Source organism: Crinia signifera, chromosome 1, assembly GCF_055691185.1.
Source record: "Crinia signifera chromosome 1, ASM5569118v1, whole genome shotgun sequence".
NCBI classification, from domain to species: Eukaryota; Metazoa; Chordata; class Amphibia; order Anura; family Myobatrachidae; genus Crinia; species Crinia signifera.
The window spans coordinates 255,771,274-255,795,053 of record NC_139217.1 but is presented as its reverse complement, the minus strand read 5'-3'; the positions used below and the strand labels follow the sequence as shown (position 1 = coordinate 255,795,053).

The following is a 23,780-nucleotide window of genomic DNA, read 5'->3' as shown; positions in this document are numbered from 1 at the left end:
AATCACGTTCAGGTAGACCAACAAAAATTTCAGCCACAACTGCCAGGATAATTGTTCGGGATTCAAAGAAAAATCCACAAATGACTTCAGCTGAAATACAGGACTCTGAAAAAAGTGGTCCAACATGACAATGATCCAAAACACAAGGCCAAGTCGACCTGTCATTGGCTTCATCAGAATAAATCTCCCCACTCTGGGGAGATCTCAAACGTGCAGTTCATGAATTACAGGAACAGGAGGCTTTTTGCCAAGAAGAATGGGCAGCTTTACCATCTGAGAAAATAAAGAGCCTCATCCACAACTACCACAATAGACTTCAAGCTGTCATTGATGTTAAAGGAGGCAATACACGGTATTAAGAACTGGGGTATGTAAACTTTTGATCAGGTAGTTTCCGTTGTCATTATGATTTAAAAAGAGTAAACACAGTTGTTTGACAATAAATGGCTTCACCCAACCACTAACCATGAATGAAAGAAAAGTTTGTGAGTTATCATTCATATTCTCTGACAAATGACCATAAAATCACAATTATGCTAGGGGTATGTAAACGTATGAGAACAACTTTATATGTTTGCACTGTGGTGGTATCTGAATACAAAATGCTATGTTAGTTTTCCTGGAAAACACTAACCTATTTTGTACCCAGATAAATTAAATACACGCATATCTATTTGTGCTGGTTTGCGTAATATGATGCTTTTAACAGCAAAAGTTCCACAAAAAGATGCCTGGCGTTTGAGTCACACGGAGTTCGCGCTTTATGTATAACATGACTTGAAGCGCAAGAGAGGATAGATGTATGTGAACACATATGTAATAGCTTATTATATCCAACTAATATATTTTCAATAGTAGAAATATACTTTTATGTATTAATACACTCAGATTTATCTTAACCTAGGTTAAAATGCAATAAAAAAGGGTACTTGTTTCCTAGCAGGGCGCCCACTAAGCAAATAGCTTAGTGTGCTATTCTGCATAGGAAAATCGCACCGCGTACCTTGTATAGTGCTGTGCGATGCAATGCGATGTCCATGTTAACTGCACAGGAGTGCTTATACAATGAAATATCACATAGGATCGCATGGCACCAAATGCGATGCAATATTTCGTTGTACAAGCACCCATGCCATGAGATGTGATGGGTGCTTACAATGAGATGTGATGTGTGCATAGTATGTGATGTGATGTGATGGGTGCTTACAATTGTAAGCACCTGCACCTACGTCATTGTTTAGCGTCAACCCCAGTATCCACGCCACCCCAAAACGTGGCGAGCGGTGGCAGAACGCATCCTCCAACCTTTTTATACCCCCACTATCCACGTCGGCGAGGAGTTGATTTTTTTAAAGTGTGGCGAGCGCACGCGGAAGACATGTAAAGTAATCCGTGTCCCCTTGTGGGGCTCGCCACGCTTCGGGCTGATCTAAAATCAACTCCATGCCGACGTGGATAGTGGGGGGTATGAAAAGGTCGGAGGACGCATTCTGCCGCCGCTCTCTACGCTCGCCATGCTTTGGGGTGGCGTGGATACTGGAGTTGACGCTAAACAATGGCATAGGTGCAGGTGCTTACAATTGTAAGCACCCATCACATCTCATTGTAAGCACCCATCACATCTCATGGCATGTTTGCTTGTACAATGAAATATCACATCACACGGTAAAATCGTGCAATGAGATGCGATTTCACTACGTTTGCGTACGTAAGAAATCTGGGCGCCCTGCTATTAAACAAGTACCAAAAAAAGATATAAAGCAGAACTGAGATTAACAAATTCCATAGTTCTAGAGCTCATGTAAATTAATCTTTATTTGGTGGCTTCAGCACATAAATGCAAATCTGTGGGCCTTAAATCTGAGTTCTGTAAATACACTCGGATTAGTTAGGTAGTATATACTCCTTAAATCTGAGTATTTACTGTAATATAAAAAAAAGAAAGTTTTGGGCGCAATATAGGTGTGTCAAATCAACTAACAATCTTAAGATCAACAAAAATAAAATAAAAATAGGAAATGCAGCTCCCAATAGTATCTTGGAGTTAATTACTTGCTAAGAAATGTTTTTTTTTGTAGAGAGAGAGCGCAAGACCAATTTTATAAAAAGTATATTTAATATACACAAATGACAATAAAAATAACAATTAATAATTATATTAAAAACTATAAGATTTCATTAGATAAAATCAACCAGCATAGCCACATTTATATACGAAGCCTAGTTTGAGGCAATTTCTAAATTTCCTTAAAAATAAATGCACTTTAGATTTTTTGCATAATTATAGTTAACTTCCGTTTTTTAGTTGGTACATGTGTAGTTTCACGGCGCCAGCATGGCGGCGTGCGTCTGAGTCCCCTTGCGGGGCTCGCTTCGCTCGCCCACACTGCGGGCTCGGTGGCTCGCTACGCTCGCCACGCTATCTAAAATCAACTCCATGCCAACGTGGATAGTGGGGGTATGAACTATCCACGTTGGCATGGAGTTAAGTTACTTTATTTTAGATAGTTTGGCGAGCGTACCCAACCCGGAAGTAGCACAGCCGTGAAACTACACAAGAACCTTTTAGTTTTTAAGGTCAGTCCTGTTCCTCCTTAATTGCACAGTGCTGCCAGTGGGTAATGGTCCCGAAAGAATTACAATGTCCCCCCGCACCTTCTTCCTGGATGGAGCCCTTGAATGGATGGGCTCTATCACAGATGAGAGGAGCTGTGCCAGTTCAGTGGCTCTGATCACAGTAGTATATGGAAGACGGGGTTGCAACACCAAAAGGTCAACATGCAGTAGGTCATTATTAACAAATGGTAGACAAATTAAAAAGGTTGACATGCATTTTCAGAGGTTTTTCTGTGTCAATGTTGACACCTGTGCACATGGGCCCCCAATTAGTGTAGTGCGTTCACTCACCATGCTTCGGGCCAGCTGCCTCACTCCACTATCACTATTTTCAACAACTTTTTATGTTCCCAAGAGGAGTCCACGTGGATGTTAAACCATAAAAAAATGGAGAAAAAAATAATGAAAGTCCCTTTATATCTGTTGACCATTTCCATATTGTCATTTCACCATGTCCTCCTTTTGGACACTAGGAAACTCTTCTTCACTAGGAATGTCTACTTTTTGCTGTCAACATATTGACAGTCTGCCTAGACATTTAGCAAAGCATTTATTTTTCAGAACAGTGGAGTTTTTATTCTCTAGAAGTTATTTATGTGTAAATTAATAAAAAAAATTGCATTGTCACTTTGTGTCAAAAGTTATAATAGTATTAATATTGGCTTTAATTCAATACTTCCTATTTAAGAATTTGCTTATTGAGAACTGACAGCTGCTTATATGTTTATTGGCATCAAGTAAAAAAATACAATCTAATAGGTGATCTGTGGTCTCCCTCAAAAAGCTGAGGAATGAGTCGAACCGAAACTTCAGTTACAAATGTAACAGTGTAAAGGCAGTTGAAAAATAGTATTGCTCGATTTCTTATTTTTCTGCGGCTAACAGCAGTCACAAAACTGTACAGGTGCACGGTCACCTTGCACAAGGGTATTAAATAGGTACTTTTTATTTAATTTAATATTTATAGCAACTATTAATACTGTATTTTTCACCATTTGTTTTTCTTAGTTCTGTTTCTGTAGTGCAGGCTTATATGACACAAATGTATTTATTTATTAACAGTTTCTTATATAGCGCAGCATATTCCATTGCGCTTTACAAATGAGACAGTGATACAACAAACAGGGTATTTACAGACAGTCAAAAGGTAGGATGTGTCCAACTCAATTTATAGAAGCCTGTTTTAGAGATTTGCTATTATGTTTGTGACTAGACAAATTAAAGAAGGAGATTAATTTATGAGATACAGTGCTAATAATATACATTATATTAACTCTATTTTCTTTGATGCATAATACATATTTTGAATGATTTGCGACTATCCAGCTGATAGATCTACAGTAAAAAGATAGTTAATAGGTCAACCGCAAATCACTAGATACTCAAAAGGTCGACCTGACAATGGTTGACACAAGATTTTTAAAAAAGCAAATAAATTTTTTGTTCAAACGATTTAATCATTAATCATCCCTGTGGCTCTAAAGGCCCATACACACTAGAAGATTATCTTTCAAATCTGGCTGGTTGGAATAAAAATCTGGAAATTTTTGCAAACAAATAACAGTCAACCGTTTGCTCCCAAAAGCTGTAAAATGGACAAAACCAGTCATCTGCATAAATAGATTTTACTAATTTGTCTGAATGACTATTTTTGTCTGTTTTCCAGGTTTAGGAACAAATGGCCAATTGTCATTTGCTCCCAAAGATTTTCAGATTTTCATTCCAACAAACCAGATTGGAAAGATAATCTTTTAGTGCAGGGGTTCTCAAACTATTTAGCTCTGGGTCCCCATTAGGCAATAAAAATAATTTGCGGGACCCCAGCAAGTTACTACAGAAGGTCATCACGTCACATGTATAGTCAGCAGACAGCACATACATGGCAGCATTGTAGAGGCACAAAATGATGTGAGGAGTCTAAAATAACAGACAACTCAACAGATTTTTCAGATTCCTTGAATCACTGACTGAGATTAGAAAAGTCATCAGCCTGATGGTCAGCAACATGGAGTCGTGACCCCATGCTGAGAAGGTCGGGACCCACTTTGGGGTCAAGACCCACAGTTTGAGAACCGGTGTTCTAGTGTGTATGGGCGTGGCGAGCATAGCGTGTTAGTGAGGGTACACGTTTCCACTAATTTGGCTCAGATATTGTGAAACCCATAAAATGACACACAAAAAGAAAAAACTTGTTGAACATTTTCATGTACCTGTTGACCTTTCCGCATATTGACCTTTTGACCCTGTCACAAAATCTTTTTTACTGTAGATCTATTGAACCACATACTTTTTTGGGCATGCTTCATACTAATGGCCTTGCTATGACATAGGAGATATTTGAAAATAATGTGTATGATGCATTATAAGTAAAAAAAAAAAAGAAAGAAAGAAAATGCCGATGATCTATAGCTGCCTTATTTCTAGGTAAAAGTTGTTAATTAGAAAGGAACAGATTTTTTTTTTTTGTGCACTCCGGAAGCCTGCATGTGGGTGTCAGAGATTAGTGTGAGTATCTCGTGGTCTCCCTGCTTTGGTTGCAGATGAAGTTTGCAGTGCCCCACCCGTGACCACTTCCCATTTTGTTTTGTTTTTTTTCTTTACTTGTCCTTTTTTTTCTGTTGTACAATTTTGCATCGCTAATGCATGCCTATTCACTTAAATTACTGATCAACTTAACAACTTGCAGACTTGTGACCTTTTCATCTTTTTTTCTGTATGAATATATAGTATAGTATAAGTAGCATGTTCATTTTCAGCAGAGAAGTATTTGGGAGTGAGGTATTCAGTTTATCCAATGTGATGATTTTACATTACCAATATGTTAAATATTCAGTTCTTACTTTGTGGATACTTTTGATTAGGTTGCTGTTGACATCAGATCAAAACCTGATGGTGATCAAAAGTAATTTGCACTTACATAACTGTTTTCTTTTTATTTAGTTTTCCAATGCTACAGTAAAGAGATATTAATGTAAAAGACAAGGACATAATAGTTCAAATTATGTTAGTACACCAATCACATAATTTATTTGTGATACATTCCTGCAGCTAATTGATATGCCACAGCACTTATCGCAAAATTTGTTTTGGGTGCCGCAAGCCCCGATAAGCAGCCTGCGGATCCGCGATAACACATGGGTCAGTACGGATGGTGTAATGGTTAGCATTACTGCCTCACAGTGCTGAGGTCATGGGTTCGATTCCCACCATGACTCTAACTGTGCGGAGTTTGTATATTCTCCCTGTACTTGCGTGGGTTTCCTCCGGGTACTCCGGTTTCCTTCCACATTCCAAAAATATACTGGTAGGCTAATTGGCACCCAACAAAAATTAACCCTAGAATGTCTGTGTGCGTGTATATGTGTGGTAGAGCATATAGATTGTAAGCTCCACTGGGGCAGGGACTGATGTGAATGTTCAAATATTCTCTGTAAAGCACGGCGGAATCTGTGTGCGCTATATAAGAAACTGTTAATAAATAAATAAATGGGTTAGAGTATCCCTTAAAATCGAAGGTCTGAAAAATCAATGGGACACCCTCTATTTTTATTCCTTTTGCTATTATGAGAGCCCATGCAAAATATGAAGTTAATTGAACAACTCTAACCTGTGCTGATCTTTGAAAGTCACAGCTGTGTCTCCTGCCATACTAGCCATGGCTGGACACTGCTGCAGTGTCTCTTATCTGCATATTTAAATAGGCAATGGCAAGTACACCCATTCCATTGATCAGGAGGAATTTTTACAATTATTGAGTTTGAGGGTTGATAATAAGTTGCTTATTGTGTTCACAGTCCTTGCGGCGACTGTATATGACATCACATTGCATTCCTTATGCTGCGTCGGTGTGACATCAGAAGGAAATGCTTTTATGAGCACTTTGTCAGTGAGGAAGTTGCCTTCCCAGAGTATAACTATGTATATGTACTGTATTACTTATTTAAAGTAAGTACTTAGTATTAAAAAACCTTGACGCTTCCTCACCTAAAGCTACCAGTTAGACTATCTTCTGCCATTAACCTCCACTACTTGAGCGGCTGGTATACATCCACCTCACCAGCTACCTCTCTGACAACTCCATCCTTGATCCTCTTGCGTCTGGGTTTCCTCCACTCCACTGAAACTGACCTGATAAGTCATCAGTGGCTTGCTTTCAGCCAAGTCTATGGGTCACTTCTTTCTGCTTATCCTACTGGACCTTTTTTCTGCCTTCAACACTGTGGATCATCCTCTTCTCCACACCCTCCAGACTGTTGCCACTGTTTTAGCCAGGTTCACCACTTACCTCACTAAACCGCTCTTTCTTGGTGTCTTCCTCTGGCTCCACCTCACCCCCTTCCCTCCTTCCTGTTGGGGTCTTCGCAGGTTCTGTCTTGGGCCCCTTTCTCTTCTCCCTGTACACTTCTTACTTGGTTGTGCTTATAAGCTCCTTTGGCCTTCAATACCACCTTGATGCTGATGATGCACAACTATATCTCTCCTCCCTCCCTCTGTCCTCTCTTTTGTCTCCAGCCGCCTCTCTACCACCTCCTCCTGAATGTGTTTGCACACTCTGAAGCTCAGCATGGACAAAACCAAACTCATCATCTTCCTCCATCCAGAGTCTTCACCTCCCCTAATATCTCCATCATTGTTAACTACACCATTATCTCCCCTGTTCCCTAATTCCGCTGCTTGTGGTGTCACTGTTCTTTCCTCCCTCTCCTTTGCCCCATACATCCAATCCAGTCTGTTTCTCCTTTCCTCTCTAGGTGTAACCTAGAGAGGAGACATTGCAGGTCATTTCAGGGGGCAGTGGGGTGAACAGTCTAATCATTAGGCCTCACCCTCATTACAGAAATGGCCACGATTAATGGGTTTGTAGTGAGAACGATCGGGAAGGATGTGGGAGAGTCGTCTGCTCTTGCCGGGCTATTGGGGACTACCGAAAAAATCATGAGTCTCACAGATTCAGGGAGGTTAGGCAAGTATGCTTGACTAAATCCTATATTAATAACCCTTCAGATACTACTCTTTGAATACCACCGGTTACCATGTCCACCCACAAGCTCTTATTGTTTTAACATTGCCGTCTCCTAGATTGTAACCAAGCAAAAATTACTCTTGCTTCACGTGTGCACTTAATGCCGCAACTTCATATGTTCTTGATCTGCTGTTATGTATGATTTATTAGTACTTGTTTCCTAGCACGGTGCCCAATTTCAGTATGTATGGTACCATACTGAAATCACATTGCATGTCACGTTAAAGTGGCATGCGCTGCGATTTCAGTACCGCTCCTGTTCCCACTCCCTGTCATATCCTCTCAGAATCACTCTGAGGTGATTTTTCTGTCAGGAGTAGAAGCATCCCTCAGAGCTGCTGGTGAAGCGTCGCAAGTTTTGCAAATGGCTGCATTTATGAATATATTTAGCTTGCCTCAGACGGAGGAGGAGGCTATCAACTTCTTCCAGCAGCATGATCTCCTTCCGCTGATGCAGAATTGTGCTAATGGGCACGCTATGCGCCTGTCAGTGAAGGAGTGTATGTGGCGGTGCCATGTGAAAGCGTGACGGCTCAAGGTGAGCCTCAGAGCAGCCCACTGGTTTCCAGGGTGCCACTTATCCTTTCTTATCTTGGTACGCTTCATATATTCCTGGGCCCAGGAGCTCACATCCATTGACTACTGGAGATATCGAAGAAAACAGCGATGCTGTATAACAGATGGATGCGGGAGGCTTGCACCATGGACCTCATGGCGCAGCCACAGCGGTGTATCAGTGGTCCAGGGCACATTGTGGAGGTCGATGAGAGCTTGTTTGTCAAGCGTAAGAGTAATGTAGGCCAGATGTTACCACAGCAGTGGATTTTGGGGGGAATTTGTCGCCAAACTGGACAGTGTTTCCTCACCATGGTTCCCAGACGGGATGCCACCACTTTGATTGCAGCTATTAATGAAAATATTGAGCCCGCCACTACCATTTATTTGGACTGCTGGCGGGCGTACAGCACTGAACAGTTGCAAGTGGCTGGTTATCAGCATGCCCAGGTAAACCACAGATTTATTTTTATTGACCCGGACACAGGGGTTCATTCTCAGAATGTGTAGCGTCTTTGTGGCGCATGCAAATGGCGCAATAAGCACCAAAGAGGCACAGCACGCCACCATCAACTTTGGGTGGTGATAACCCTTTTGAACGCATCCTTACAGCACTTAAGCTCCTTCCTAAAGGTACCCATAGACGGTCCGTTCCCGGACCGTCCGTTTTGTACTATGCGATGCGCGCTCCCGCGCATCACATAGTACGGTACAAAAAGTATGTGCTGCACATACTTTTTGTACTAGCTAAACATCGGATCGGATCGCATTGCATGCACTAGGCATGCACTAGGCATGCGATCCGATACGATGCATGCTAATTAAGACCCAAACGGATCCGTTAAACGGACTGTGTATGGGTACCTTAAGGCTGATTGACTGGTTTTTCATATCTTTTCTTTCATTGTTTAATGTTGTGATTCTTTGTTATTGTTATCATTATTTATTTGATTTCATGTGATTATGCTTTTTCAATCAAATTTATTAAGTAAATGACAGTTATTCGTTAACACATGTTGTCATTAATGTGTCAGATGTATGATATTGCAGGTGTGAATATGTTCCTAAAGCACCACCACTATCCACTCCACCCCTAAGCGTGGCGAGCGGAACGCGTCCTCCCACCTTTTCATACCCCCACTATCCACGTTGGCGTGAAGTTGATTTTATAAAGTGTGGCGAGCACCGCGAGCCACTGAGCCTGAAGCGTGGCGAGCGGACGCGTATTACTTTATATGTATTCCGTGTCCCCTCGCAGGGCTCACGGCGCTCGCCACACTTTACAAAGTCAACTCCATGCCGACGTGGATAGTGGGGGTATGAAAAGGTCGGAGGACGCGTTCCACCACCCCTCGCGGGGCTCGTGCTCGCCACGCTTCGGGTGTGGCGTGGATAGTGGTGGTGATGCTAAATAATGGCATAGCTGCTTAAAATAGTAAGCATGTCATAGCATGGGTGCTTCTACAATGAAATATCAAATTGCATCGGATCACATCCACTGTATGGTGCCATGCGATATTTCATTGTATAAGTACTCTTGTGCACTAAATATGCACATCAGATCATATCTCATAGCATGGGTGCTTATACAATGAAATATTGCATCGGATCGCACCCTGTCTACGGTGACGTCCGATCCCATGCGATATTTCATTGTATAAGCACTCCTGTGCACTTAATATGGACATCGCATCGCACGGCACCATACACGCTGTGCGATCCGATGCAATGCGATTTCACTACGGAGAATAGCCCAGTACGCTAAAAGCGTACCGGGCGCCGTTCTAGGAAACAAGTACTGTTTTATTATACAAACTTCAGCACTATAGAGCTTTTTACCATACAAACACACAACAGTGATGATTATGGCATGATGAATAGAGAAGATTTTACAGCATAGCAGTGGTTGCCTTTAGAAGGCAGTATTTTGCAGTGCTACTTAACAAAATACTTTTTTTTTTTTTTGACAGGACGAAAATAAAATAAAAATACTATACATTGGCCCCTACGTGAAAAAAAAAACACACTGTCCACTATAGAACACAAAAATAAAGCACATTGACCCCCAGATGAACACTGGAGAGATTTTATGCAAATGGAAATTGTTTTTAATGTGGAGTGCCTCGGGGGTAGAATTATAAATGCCTTCATGTTAATACAATATAAGTCACTGCCCAGCTGCCATCATGTGCTCCTAGTGATCTAGCGGGGACAGTATAACAGCAGGACTCCTGAGCAGCTCGTCACTTTGCTCGTTGTGACCAGTCTTCTCTAAATTCGATTCATGGCCTGTGCACTCACCAAGCAGTGCCCTGAGTAACAAGGCCATAAACCCAGAACACAGGGACTGACAGTGACACCACTGTTGTGAGAGGGAGCAACATCAGCCACCACAACCAATGATGATTAGCAGATGACAGGAGAAGGAGAGGACAGCGGCTAGATATGGATCCATTGATGCCACAGAGAGGCATTTTCATATGCCCATGAGACAGACTTAGGACTGGAAGAGTTACAGACCAGTGCTGCCCAGCATAATAGTTGAACTGGTGGGAACATTTCTAGCTCTGGCAGCACACTTGAGAACCACTCAGGGAAGACCACGCTGGCCTAGAGGAAGGCCCCGATATCTGTGCTACACACTTTATTTTATTTAAGAATTTAGCCGAGGGGAGAAATTGCTTACCCACATACTACCTGCTTTTTACACTTGGACATATACAGGTAACGCAATGTTGTTTTGTAAAGGAAATCCAGTGCAAGCTCTTCAGAATAAATACGCATGTTTTCATGTGTGGTTTTTGCTCCAAGGATGGAAATGGAGCAAGTGACTGTGTTGATGATTCCAGCTATCTAATTACGCATACTGATACGGGCAGGCCAGTCATGTACAACGCTGCATTTGGGAGAAACTGTGCATTCAGTTCTGTGCACGCAATCATGGAGCAACTGTAGCCGACTTGCATTCAACTCTGCATCGGAATGTTACTTCTAGATGCTTTGGAAGAATGTCACATAGCCAATCGCAACAAACATATAAGAAATGATAAACCCCTTAACAGGAAGAACGTTTGCCAGTTATATAGGTAGCAATCGTGTAAATTTATCACCGTTACTATTCGCAACTCCATTGAATTTAATAGAAATCTATAGTCTTAACATTATCTTTAGTCATACATAGTTGTAGCATGTTATAACAAAATCAACTGGCACCTCAATTAGCATTGTGGAGAAACCCAGAATACAAGACTAACAATTGTGGCATGTGAGTTAAGATGATGCTTGTGTGAACCAAGTGATCAGTATGCTAATGTCCTAGAAGCAAAAGAGCAGTGAGAAAGAGTGGCATCAAGTTGGTTCCGTGGTTAACACCTCTCCTTTAAATTATGTATTTTAGTTCCGTTCTCACATTTTTAGTTTGTTCTCAGTCAAGCATAGCTGATAGCGTTAACCTTTTGCCACTGTCACCCTTCACCCCCCTCTCGAAGTTCTGGTATTTAACTCTGGTCAACAAAAAAAAAAAACCTATCTTTCCATGTACAGCTAAATATTATTTTGCATGTTATTGTGATGATCTACGTGTTTATTCTGTAGTACCTTTATCAACTTTGTGCACAGTCATTGCGGTAGTTGGAGCACCCTAAGCATCTATAGGTTGCAAGCAGGTGATACTCAATTGATAGGGTGTGTTATTAACTGTCAATTACAATGTTAATATCACAATGTCCTCATATGGGTATATTTAATTCTATGACGGCAAGCAGTGCTGATAGCTCGCCGTCCTAGCTCGTGGGTCAGTATTCAACTGACCCACCTTCACTCGCCATTTCCAACTCGCTGGCTCTTTTCAGCGAGGTGGAAACGGCAAGGTTCACTGATTTATATGCAGTGGGCTCGCTGCATTTGCGGGGAATCGCGGCAAGGATTTCCCCTGGAACGTTGAATATGGCGAGGGGACTGGATGGCGAGGATGGCTTTTCCTTACCAAAAAAGCCATCCTCACCGTCCAAACCACCCTTTCCGCCATTTGCCGAGGGGCATTGAATACACCCCATAGTCTGAATCTAAACATGGACAAAACAACTGAGATGTTATTTTACTAAAATTTTAACTTTGGTTTTTCACATTACTGCGAAGACCTATCCTAATCCCAGCTGGCAACATTCACAATTTTGAGGATCTCCAGCTTTCTATGGTAAGGCACAATGGGAGGGGTGTGGTATAGTGACAGACCATGTCTAGTCAGACAGTCAATAGGTAGACACCAAAGTTAGACATGCATTAGCCAGACATTGACAAAAGTTAGACATGCATTAGTTAGACATTGACATAACTAACAACACAAGTAAAATGTTGACATGTAAAATCAATATGTGTAAATGGACACCGTATAAGTGTGGTTAATGGTATATTACATCTACAATGTCTAGGTCTACTTTAGTATGGTCGACAGGGTCTAATGGTCGACATAAGTTTTTCTTTTTGTGTGTCTATGTTGACATGGACACTGTCTAAGTACACACAGTCCCCTCGCATGGCTTGCTGCACTCGCCATGCTTTGGGCTTGGTGCCTCGCTGTGCTCGGCACACTTATTTTCTCCCTCCATGCCGTAGTGGATGGTAGGGCTTGAAAAACTGCCTGTCGGCACATGTAAACTCAAAAGTTTGTAAAAAAAAAAAAAAGCATGTCTACCTTTTGACCATGTCGACCTTTGGACCCTGTCGACTATTAGTGGTCGACCATATGACTGTAGACCTAGACATTGTAGCTCTAATATAACATAAACACACTTATATGGTGTCAATGTACACATATTGATTTTTCATGTCAACATTTTACTTGTGTTGTTAGCTTTGTCAATGTCTAATGCATGTCTAACTTTTGTCAATGTCTAACTAATGCATGTCTAACTTTTGGTGCCTATCTATTGGCTGTCTGACTAGTCATTGTCTGTCAGCCATCTGGAACCCCGATGGGAGACCCATCAAATTGATGTCATAGGTACTGTATTGTAAGTAAGGTTTTAATTTTTTTGTCTGGTCATCACATCAATCACTAAGCAATAAACTCTTTCAAGCACTGTGTCCCCTTTAAAGTTCTTCCCTTGTATAATTTTCATTCATTTGGTCAGGGTTATTTTTATTGATTTTTTTACATAAAACTGAGGACATTGTATATGCCCTCACAAGTATATTACAGAGTATGAGCTGCTCTCGTCCTCCACAGGCAAGGCATTCAAATAAAATACAGAAATTGGACTAATGTACTTTTCTTCCTGAGAAAGGCTAGAAGGCTTGGATTATCCATAGCTTCTAGTCACTGGGGGAAGAGTATAAGTATGTATAGACCATAGAAGACTAATTATATACATTTAAGCACTTCTTAAACCTTGTTCTTTCTTGTCAAAGTATGTTGTTTTATCTGTTTTGTTGCCCTTTGATCAAGAGCAGTTCTGAGATCCTGTGATAATGCCAGTACACATGGTATGAATTTCAACACTGAAATTTAACCAGGATACACCCATAGGTAATGTTTGAAAGATATATATTGTCCATAGGCAAAACATAGCAATCCTCCTTGCCTAACAATCAACTTCACTTCTCTCAGAAGCATCATAATATCAGGCCCATCTGTATCCCATCCATTGTTAGGCTCCCTTCTTTAGAAACATACCCCCCCCCCCTTTTTTTTTTTTTTCTTGTCAGACTGCATGGGTAAATGGAGACATCACTTTGACAGTACAGGACTGAATTGAGTTACTTCATTATTTAAGATCAATAAGTTATTAAAAAATAATCATGAAAGGGGCAGCATTGCTTATAGTTTGAATTTGGGCCATGGATGAATTTGCACATTTTCCAAAAATTGCACATGTGCATGCGATTTGCCATAAAAATATCACGTCACATCACGCTGTCCAGAAAGTACAGTGGCAAATCACAACTTTTGAACATTTCTACTGAATTATAATCAGAGCACACAGCAAATGCCACAGACACACAGCTCAGGAGGATTCAGAGGAGGAGACAGGTTGATGTCACTGAACTTTATACTAGATCAGGCAAGCAATAAAAATATTAATAAGTACACAATACAACTAACAACAACACTCATTAATAAACTGCATTAGTATTACCACCCCACCCAGGCATTGCTTGAGTATATTTTTGGACTGTGGGAAGAACCAAGAGGAAACACAGAGCTACCTGGGACATCTGTAACTGGCACTACAGGGGACATGATAAGTAACTGACACTAAGTATGTGCAAGAAAATGATTGCTTGGCATTCAAATGCAGTTCCTGAGATAGGACACAAATAAAATGTGTGTATTTTATATGTTTGATGTGTATATACAACATAGATGCAATGTACCTCAAAATACCTGAAATAAAAATATTCCAAAATACGGAAAATAATTAGTTATCCAAAATTCTTCTGGTCCTGAGCATTTTGGATAAGGGATACTCAACCTGTAGTGTGTGTGATCAATTTAGTAGAAAAGTAGAGGGTGTCTAATCAATTTTTCCAGACCTTCAATTTTAAGGGACACCCTAACCTAGGGGTGGCATGGACAGGGAGGGACCCCTTTATTGGGGGAACCTCAGGGACCCTGTCCCGGGCTGACCAGCCAGGGAGTGATGTGACGGCTGGGAGACCTTGTATAAAAAGTGTCCCCCAGCTGTGGCATTACCCTGCTGGCATTTAGAGCATTGGTGCTAGTTCCAAATTATCGGGGACCCCTTTGTGTTTTGTATCCCGTATCTTTTAAACCAGGACCAGTCCAAGAGCCTGGTGCTGGATTCTTAAATATGGGGGATGCCTGCTATTTTTCTTCCTCGTATTTGGTAACCAGGACTGGGGGGGGAAACCACATGCCAGTTTTTTGACAAAAATATTGCACACTCCTGTTACTAAATAATTGCACATTCCCATTACTAAAAAATCACCAGAAATTGCAATTTATTTCTTATTTTGTCTAAAAATGTGCACCCTATTACATGTGCAATTTTTTTTTTGTCTAAAATATTGCATGTGACGTGCGATTTTTAAATTTATTTATTATTTATTTATTTTGCCGTCTGAAATCACACCCTATTACGTTTTGTTCCTGATGTTGAAAGGTCAGGACTCTGGTCTGTATAATTGTATGATGAATATTTTTTGGTGAAGGAACTCCTCTGATGTAGTTAGGTAACAGGAACAGGAGACTGCAGACAGTAGAAGTTATAGTGTGGTGACTAATACCCATTTCACATCTAATAAGCCGTCGGTACAAGCCGTTTTGACCCGGTAATTAGTGCGATGTGAAAAGGGTTACCGTGTCCCTTAAACGGGTAGCAACACAGCAATACAAACCGGTAAAAAAGCAGAGTTCTTATCGGTTTGTCGCTGTGTTGCTTGGCGGTTTAAGCTCTAAGCGCTGCCGCCACCCCTGCCCCCGGATGACGCGCTGACTCACCGCCGTGCCCCCAGATGACGTCAATAATGCCAGTTCACTATGGGGATGTGAACATCCCAAAATGAAGGTTCGCGCTGGGACTGACCCGTCCCAGTGCGAATTTTCATTTTGCGATGTGACAGCAGCAGAGTCCCTGCTGTGATGGATGGCTTTGAACAGGAAACTACAATCCACTTCATAGGAGAGCGAGAGAGAATGCCGCAGCTGGTAGCAGTCATGCAGGAGATAATGATGAGGTTTAACACAGTAGCAAGTATATCACACTGTGTAGTCCATTAGAGAGCACCTAGCTGTGGTAGCTAGTTCTAGAAATGTGCACTGCAATGAGTATAGCACACTGTAAATTAGCGGGCACCTACCTATGGTAACTTTCACCGGGAATGTGTGCAGCAGCGGTTATAGCCCACCACAGACTGTAGAGCGTTCCTATCTATGTTAACTGGTGCTGGAGTTCTGGTGATCATCCAGCTTAGGGTAGCTGGTGCTGGGAGTGTGCACAGCTACGGGAACAGCAAACTGAAGTCTGAAGTTGTTCTGGCTAGGAGCAATTGCCAGTGAGGTGTTTCAATAATGCTCTCTGATAGGCTGCTAAAGTCATGTAATGGACTGGGTAGAAAGCAAGCAGCTGACCAAAATTAAGATGGAGGTGCCTATGCTGTGGGATCCAGCAGTTCATATGAAATGTGGCATATAATGTGAATTGTGGAGACACAGTGTGGCATATAATGAGGATTGGGGTATGCACATTGTGGCATATAGTTGGGAATTGAAATACAGGTGACGGGTGTAATTTGACATTGCTGCAGAGTTTATAAGCTGGCAATAGCACCGCTTTTCGCACCCATTGCCTGGCACCCCCAAATCACAAATTTGTTAAAAAGTGCTCGCTACCTGGGTATAGGGGGAATAAGATTTGAGGGATCCAAGAACGCCTGAGTTGGGGGTGGGTTGTACAGGGTGAGGGTTATGTGGGAGGATTACTCTGGGCAATATTTTGGGTTGGTTTGTTGTTTTTTCCTGGTGGACTTTAATATTTTTCGATCTGCAATTTGATGTGTTGCCATTTTATTTGTTTGTACCACTATTTTGTTTTTATATGCTTCTATGCACAGATGATCTCTGCTTCTATGCCTCTTCGCTTTTACGATCCATCCGGCCTGAATGGCGCCTTCTGCTGGGTGGATTGTTGTTTTCGTGTTGCACAAATATTATAAATATATCCGCAATTGTACTAATTACCCTTTGATTTTGTGTATTATTATACTATGCTGGATGGTTTCATATCGATTATTTATGAAAAGTCTACCTATTTTGTTAATGTAAAACTCAATAAAAATTACTCAATTTAAAAAAAAAAAAGTGCTCGCTACCCTATTGGGCTGTGAACACTTAAGGCCCACTTAACACTTATCCAACTTGTCTGAGGGACAAATTGGACCTGATTGACTTGAGATTTATCCTATGTGCAGGAGGATCAATAACTTGTTTAGACCCAATGCGCAAGGGAATGTGCATCGGGTCCTACAGCATCAGGCACATCAGATTGTGTCAGATATATTGGCCCAATCCATCTGAATTGGGTCAAATCTGACAAAATCTCAAAGTGTAAAGGAGACCTTTAATTTCAGCCATGCGGATTCTTTGCCTGGAATTGAATTCTCCCGATAATGTGAATCACATTATATAATGCGAACTAAGGGCACTAGGATTCATCACCACCCACTAAGCAGCACAACCAATGCCAGCCCGCTGTCCCGGGGGAACGACCAGTGTTTTCATAGGGACGCCCATAAAATGCGCCTGGGTGTTCCCCTGCCCAGGGCCAATGTCCACCCTCTCCTACCCATACGAACACCTTGGAAACTGTACTAGTTGCCAAAGGCATTTGTACTGTGGACCTGCACATGCGCAAATATGCGCTTGCATAAAGCTGCAACATTGGTCCCCGGCAGGAATACTCTGGGGATCGAATGGCAGTGAATCAGCCCGTAATGTTAATTGGCAGCATACACAGGTGTGTGCAAAAAATAAATAAAAAAACCTAACCTTTATTTCACAATAGCAAAGTCACTGAATGTTTTGTGGAGACTTGCATTCACTTAAAATGTCCATCCTACATTGGCAATGTATGAAGCCAGTTGTGACTTAATAAGTCAGGCAGGACTTACTTTTAAGGGGTCTGTCCAGCATTTCCGTGGGCACTCCCACGGAATGCCCACTGCCTGTCAATCAGGCAGTGAGCTCCCTGACAAACGAATATTTTGCTGAAGGCGCACGCTGTGTGGGTTTGCACATGTGCATTTATGCCTATGTGCATGTGGTTAATTTAATTCTGCAGTGTAACTGTAGGTCAGGTTATGGTGAGGAGCAACAGCACCAGGTAACAGTATGTTTGGCAGGGCGAGGTAAGAGCATCTTGCTATATATTCAGTTAAACATACTGTGATGGAGAATATCAGTTTGGAGCACATAGGGCCTGATTCAAAAGTGGATGGAATGGCATTCACTTATCCAGGGGAGCCTAGGGACGGTTTCTCACATAAGTACAGTATATGTAGACAGATGAAAGGGTTTTTATGGCCCGCACACATTCATGCAAACCTCTTTTATAACAAGTATTCCTTTGATTCATTGTTTCGGTACTTGTTTCCTAGCACGGCGCCCGTCGTAGGTGATCGCATACCTTAACTTAAAGTATGCGATGGATGCGACCAACGCGATTTTAGGGCTATCTTTAGCCTTTTCCCCGACAATGAAAAAATCACGTCCATCACATGCCTTAAGTTAAAGCATGCGATGCGACCGATGCGATGGACCCGATTTTACATAAAGAACGATGTTAAATGGGCCAATGGACCCGATTTTTCGATGTATTTACATGACAAATGCCCCCCCCCCCCCTCCCCCATTGTAAATGCCACCCCACGATGAACGCCAACCCGAAGCGTGGCGAGCCTGCGAGGGGCGGTGGTACGCGTCCTCCGACCTTTTCCTACCCCCACTATCCACGTCGGCGTGGAGTTGATTTTATATAGTGTGGCGAGCGCAGCGAGCCACCTAGCCCAAAGCGTGGCGAGCGGACACGTAATATCTGTGATGTAATGCACATCCCCTCGCGGGGCTCGGTGGCTCTCTGCGCTCACCACACTATATAAAATCAACTCCACGCCAACATTGGATAGTGGGGGTATGAAAAGGTTGGAGGACGTGTACCGCCGCTCCTCGCGGGCTCGCTGCGCTAGCTACGCTTTGGGTTGGCGTTCATCGTGGGGTGGCGTTAACAATGGGGGGGGGCATTTGACCCATCAGGGTTGGGAAACAATGAAAATTGGGGTCTGGGGGCCATTTAACATTGAGGCCAATGTAAAATCGGGTCTCAGGGACCATTTTACATTGATTCCAATGTAAAAATCGCGTTGATCGCATGCAATGCGATCAACGCGATTTTTGGGGTCCCGATGGATACAATTTTTAGCACTGGCGCCGTGCTAGGAAACAAGTACCATTGATTCCTATAATAAATATATACTGACTCCTCAGTCAGACTTTTCTTGACAAACATTTCAATGTGTTAAAATCTGTCAACTCTGTAATAGTGCTGGTTGCCACTCTGTGACAGGCATTTTGAAGTGAACAATAAAGACTGCTTTCAAAACGGAGGTTCTATTAGGGCTGCGTTTGGCATGCCAGCAAGGGAAATCTCTGTACCTAAGCTAAAACCTGCACCAGACTTCCAACATCACTGGAGAGGCAGATACTGGAATCCTGAAAGCCAGCATCCGAATTGTAAGAATGCAGGGGAATTTTATTAGTAGGCTGTAGACGAGCACATGTATTATTTATTTATTTTATTTTATTTACAGTTTCTTATATAGCGCGGCAGATTCCATTGCGCTTTACAATAGTAGACAGTGATAAAACAAACTGGGTAACAACAGACGGAATCGGTACATCTGTCAGACCAGACTTAGGTCTACAGTCATTAGGTTGACCCCGGGAGGTCGACTGGCCCCAAGGTCGACATGGGTCAAGGTTGACATGATTTAAGGTCCACATGGGCCACGGTCGACATGGGTTTAGGTCGACAGTCATTAGGTCAACATGAGTTTTTCACAGTTTTTTTACCCGAATGTCGACATAGTCGACATGGGCACAGTTGGAGTTGAACCACAGCCCCTCGCATGATGCTTCGGGCACACTATTTTATTCTCCCACCATGCCCTATTGGATGGTAGGGCATTAAATACTGCCTGTCGGCACATGTTGGCTCAAAAAACAGTGAAAAACTCATGTTGACATAAACCCATGTCGACCTTGGCCCATGTCGACCTTGACCCATGTCGACCTTGAACCATGTCGACCTTGAACCCTGTTGACCTTGGGGCCAGTCAACCTTCTGGGGTCAACCTAATGACCAGGACAGGCCAACCTGTGGCTCTCCAGATGTTGTGAAACTACAAATCCCAGCATGCCTTGCCACAGTTGTAACACTCCCTTATAGCAAAACTGTGGCAAGGCATGCTGGGATTTGTAGTTTCACAACATCTGGAGAGCCACAGGTTGGCCAGGCCTGTAATGACTGTCGACCTAAGTGTGGTCTCACAGATGACCGTTTCCCCAACAGACAGACTTGGAGGTAGGAGAGCCCTGCTGCAAGCTTACAATCTTTAGGCACTGGAGGTGGGTTAGGTTAAGGCTGCAGTTAGCGTTGAACAATAAAAAGGGGGTTAGGCAATATGTGGGCATGTGTTTTTTTACTTTACAAAGATATTACTTTTATTCTCGTCCAAAAAGCTTCTCTGTATTGTGCAGGTGATTGTTGAGCTGGAGGAGGACATGGTACATAGTGCACCCACCTAAAGGACACTCTTTTTCTTCTTTCTTCTTACATTGGGCTTCCTACTGGTGGTCAGTGCATGAGGACAGGGGATGCCACTTATGTTATTCAATTCTTATTCAAAGTAGATCTTTGTAATAGAAAAAAATTTGTTGGTGCTCGTCACACAACATCATTCTACTTTTTAGAAGCTTCAGATCTGTCCTCATTTTACAAGTTACATTTTAAATGTTATTTTATGGCAGCATGTAGAGTTTTCTCAAGGGACTTGCAATGTCACAAAAACATCCTCTTGCCTTTTTGCCCCGGAGTTATCGTTAAAGAAACTATGATGTGACTTTGTGAGCTGTGGTTTTCTGCAGATGCTTAAAGTTTCCAAGCTCATTGCTCTTTTGCAGTGCCAGGAATTCAGATGCGATTTTGCAGAAGGTGTGATTTTCATATTCGAAAGTTGTGGTAGCAAACGGTTCAACCAGCCTCTATCTAGCCATATGCCACATTGTATGGCTTACACATTTTGCCACAACAGGTTTATTACACATATTATTCTAAAACCGTTCACAAAGAAAAAATAAACTTTTTTTTTTGCTGGGGCACAACTAAATCACAACTAAATCCTGTATTTAAGAATTATAAAACCAAAGACATACATGACAAAACAAGAAAGCAACAAATATTTTCTTGACCGTATACTATATCAAACTTCCCAGAACTGTTGAATAATAGAATTCCTTGTTGATTGGACAAGGTTCAAATTTTCAAGTGTTTGCACAGACATTTGTCAGTGCTGCGGGTGGTTAAATGTGTTTACATACCCTAGCAGAATTTGTGATTTTCTGGCCATTTATCCTGGTTAGTGGTTGGGTGAAGCCATTGATTGTCAAACAACTATGTTTACTCTTTTTAAATCATAATGACAACAGAAAGTACCCAAATGACCCTGATCAAAAGTTTACATATCCTGGAGATTTTGGCCTGATAACATGCACACAAGTTGACACAAACTGGTTTGAATGGCTACTAAAGGTAACCATCCTCACCTATGATCTGTTTGCATGTATTCAGTGTGTGTGTGTATAAAAGGTCAGTGAGTTTCTGGTATCCTGAAAGACCCTTGCATTTTTCATCCAGTGCCGTACTTACGTGTCTGGATTCTGAGTCATGGGGAAAGCAAAATACTTGTCAAAGGATCTGCGGGAAAAGGTAATTGAACAGTATAATACAGGTAAGGGATATAAAAAGATATCCAAGTCTAATCAGCAGTGTTGAAACTCTAATTAAGAAGTGGAAAATTAGGGATTCTGTGGAAACCAAATCATGGACAGGTAGACCAACAAAAATTTCAGCCACAACTGCCAGGAAAATTGTTCGGGATCCAAAGAAAAAGCCACAAATAACTTCAGCTGAAATACAGGACTCTCTGAAAAAAAAGTGGTGCACAATAAGGAGACATTTGAAGAAAAATGGGCTGCATGGTTGAGTCGCCCGAAGAAAGCCATTACTATGTAAATGCCACAAAGCATCCTGCTTACAATACTCCCAGCAGCACCGAGACAAGCCTCAAAATGTCTGGAACAAAGTTATTTGGAGTGATGAGACCCAAATGTAACTTTTTGGCCACAACCATAAATGTTACATTTTGAGTAACTTCAAGCTGTTAATGTTAAAAGGGGGCAATACACAGTATTAAGAACTGGGGTATGTATACTTTTGATCAGGGTCATTTGGGTAGTTTCTGTTGTCATTATGATTTGAAAAGAGTAAACACAGTTGTTTGACTATAAATGGCTTCACCCAACCACTAACCATGAGTGAAAGAAAAGTTTGTGAGTTATCATTCATATTATCTGACAAATGGCCAGAAAATCACAAATTCTGCTAGGGTATGTAAACATATGCTCACAACTGGATATATATATCTCTCTATCTATATATCTATCTATCTATCTATATATATTTATATATATATATATATATCCTGATGAAAATATGAAAATGCCAGACTAGTAAAGGCATTGAAATGTAATCCATTTACTTGAAGATGTCTTTCTGTGGATGAGTGCCCCATCTGTGGATCTGTATATTGCATTAATTTATGCAGGTGCCCCACAAGTTATATATATATATATATATATATATATATATATATATATATATATATATATATATATATATATATATATATATATAAAGAGATATATAGTATAATATAGATAGATGGATAATATGTGTGTGTATATATATATATATATATATATATATATATAGTGTGTGTATATATATATATATATATATATATATATTTATATATATATATATAATTTTTATACAGGTGATCCGGCTCTCCCTGTATATCCTTGGTAACCGCACCGGGTAATCATACACAGCACAAAGGGGGATGCAGCACTCCAGACATACATAGAACAGGCTTACCTTATACACACTGTGTATCAGCGTGGGTGTAAGCCTGTTCTATGTATGTCTTTATACCATGACCTGAAGAAATTACTTAATTGAAAGCAATGAAACGTTGTCAAGTGATTGTGGTGTAAAGAGTTCTTATTCCAAGTAGTTTGGAGTGCTGCATCCCCCCGTGTGTGTGTGTGTGTATATATATATATATATATATATATATATAGCAGAAGGAAGGAGACTAGCACTCGTGGGTCTTGAAAAAAAATTGTATTCAAATGGAAAAACAGCCAACGTTTCGGGGCTGTGCACCTTTGTCAAGGTGTAGGTGAGAACCTACACCTTGAAAAGGGGCGCGGCCCTGAAACGTTGGTTGTTTTTCCATTTGAATACAAATTTTTTTTCAAGATCCACGAGTGCTATTCTTCTTCCTTCTGCTATAACCCACTACAAAACAGGCACCGGGGCGGATGACCATATGGAGTGAGTGCGGATATATATATATAATCACCTCCTGTCAGCCATAAGGTACAAGAACACATTTTTATGATGGATACTATTCTTTGCTATTTTAAAATCCATACCCTAAAGATTATTAAACTTTGTGTGGAAAGTTACAGAGGTGCGTAGGCCTCATTGTTATATGTGGTTGTTCGTGGTCCATCCTGAGGACATTCCAACTTTGGCATCTAATGTGCTTGTATTGATAATTTACGTATTAATATACTATAAATACCCATAGTCTTTTCATTGCCTAATAACCCATTATTTTGTACATTTATTACTATTATTTTGGTGTTTCAATTAAGTAAGTCATTTTTATTTTATTTTAGTTTAATTTAAGTGTGCTGGGTGCTCGGAATACTTTCCCAGTA

At 41.3% G+C, this 23,780-nt stretch overlaps 1 protein-coding gene across 7 annotated transcripts in view; it reads left to right on the top strand.

Annotated features, from left to right (window-relative positions):
* EPS15L1 (epidermal growth factor receptor pathway substrate 15 like 1) overlaps window positions 1-23,780 on the top strand; it is a 186,002-nt gene that overhangs the window by 152,927 nt on the left and 9,295 nt on the right. Inside the window, exons 24-25 of one of the 7 annotated variants that reach the window (XR_014473279.1) lie at window positions 3,679-3,763; window positions 10,165-10,918. The exons of 4 other annotated variants lie outside the window; for them this stretch is intronic. Coding sequence is in view for 1 of the 3 variants with exons in the window: in XM_083180650.1 (XP_083036776.1) it covers window positions 3,679-3,763 (85 nt within the window). In the remaining 2 variants the exon portion in view is untranslated. The remainder of the gene's footprint in view (window positions 1-3,678; window positions 3,764-10,164; window positions 10,919-23,780) is intronic. 2 more of the 7 variants (XR_014473280.1, XM_083180650.1) reach the window with 2 other exon arrangements.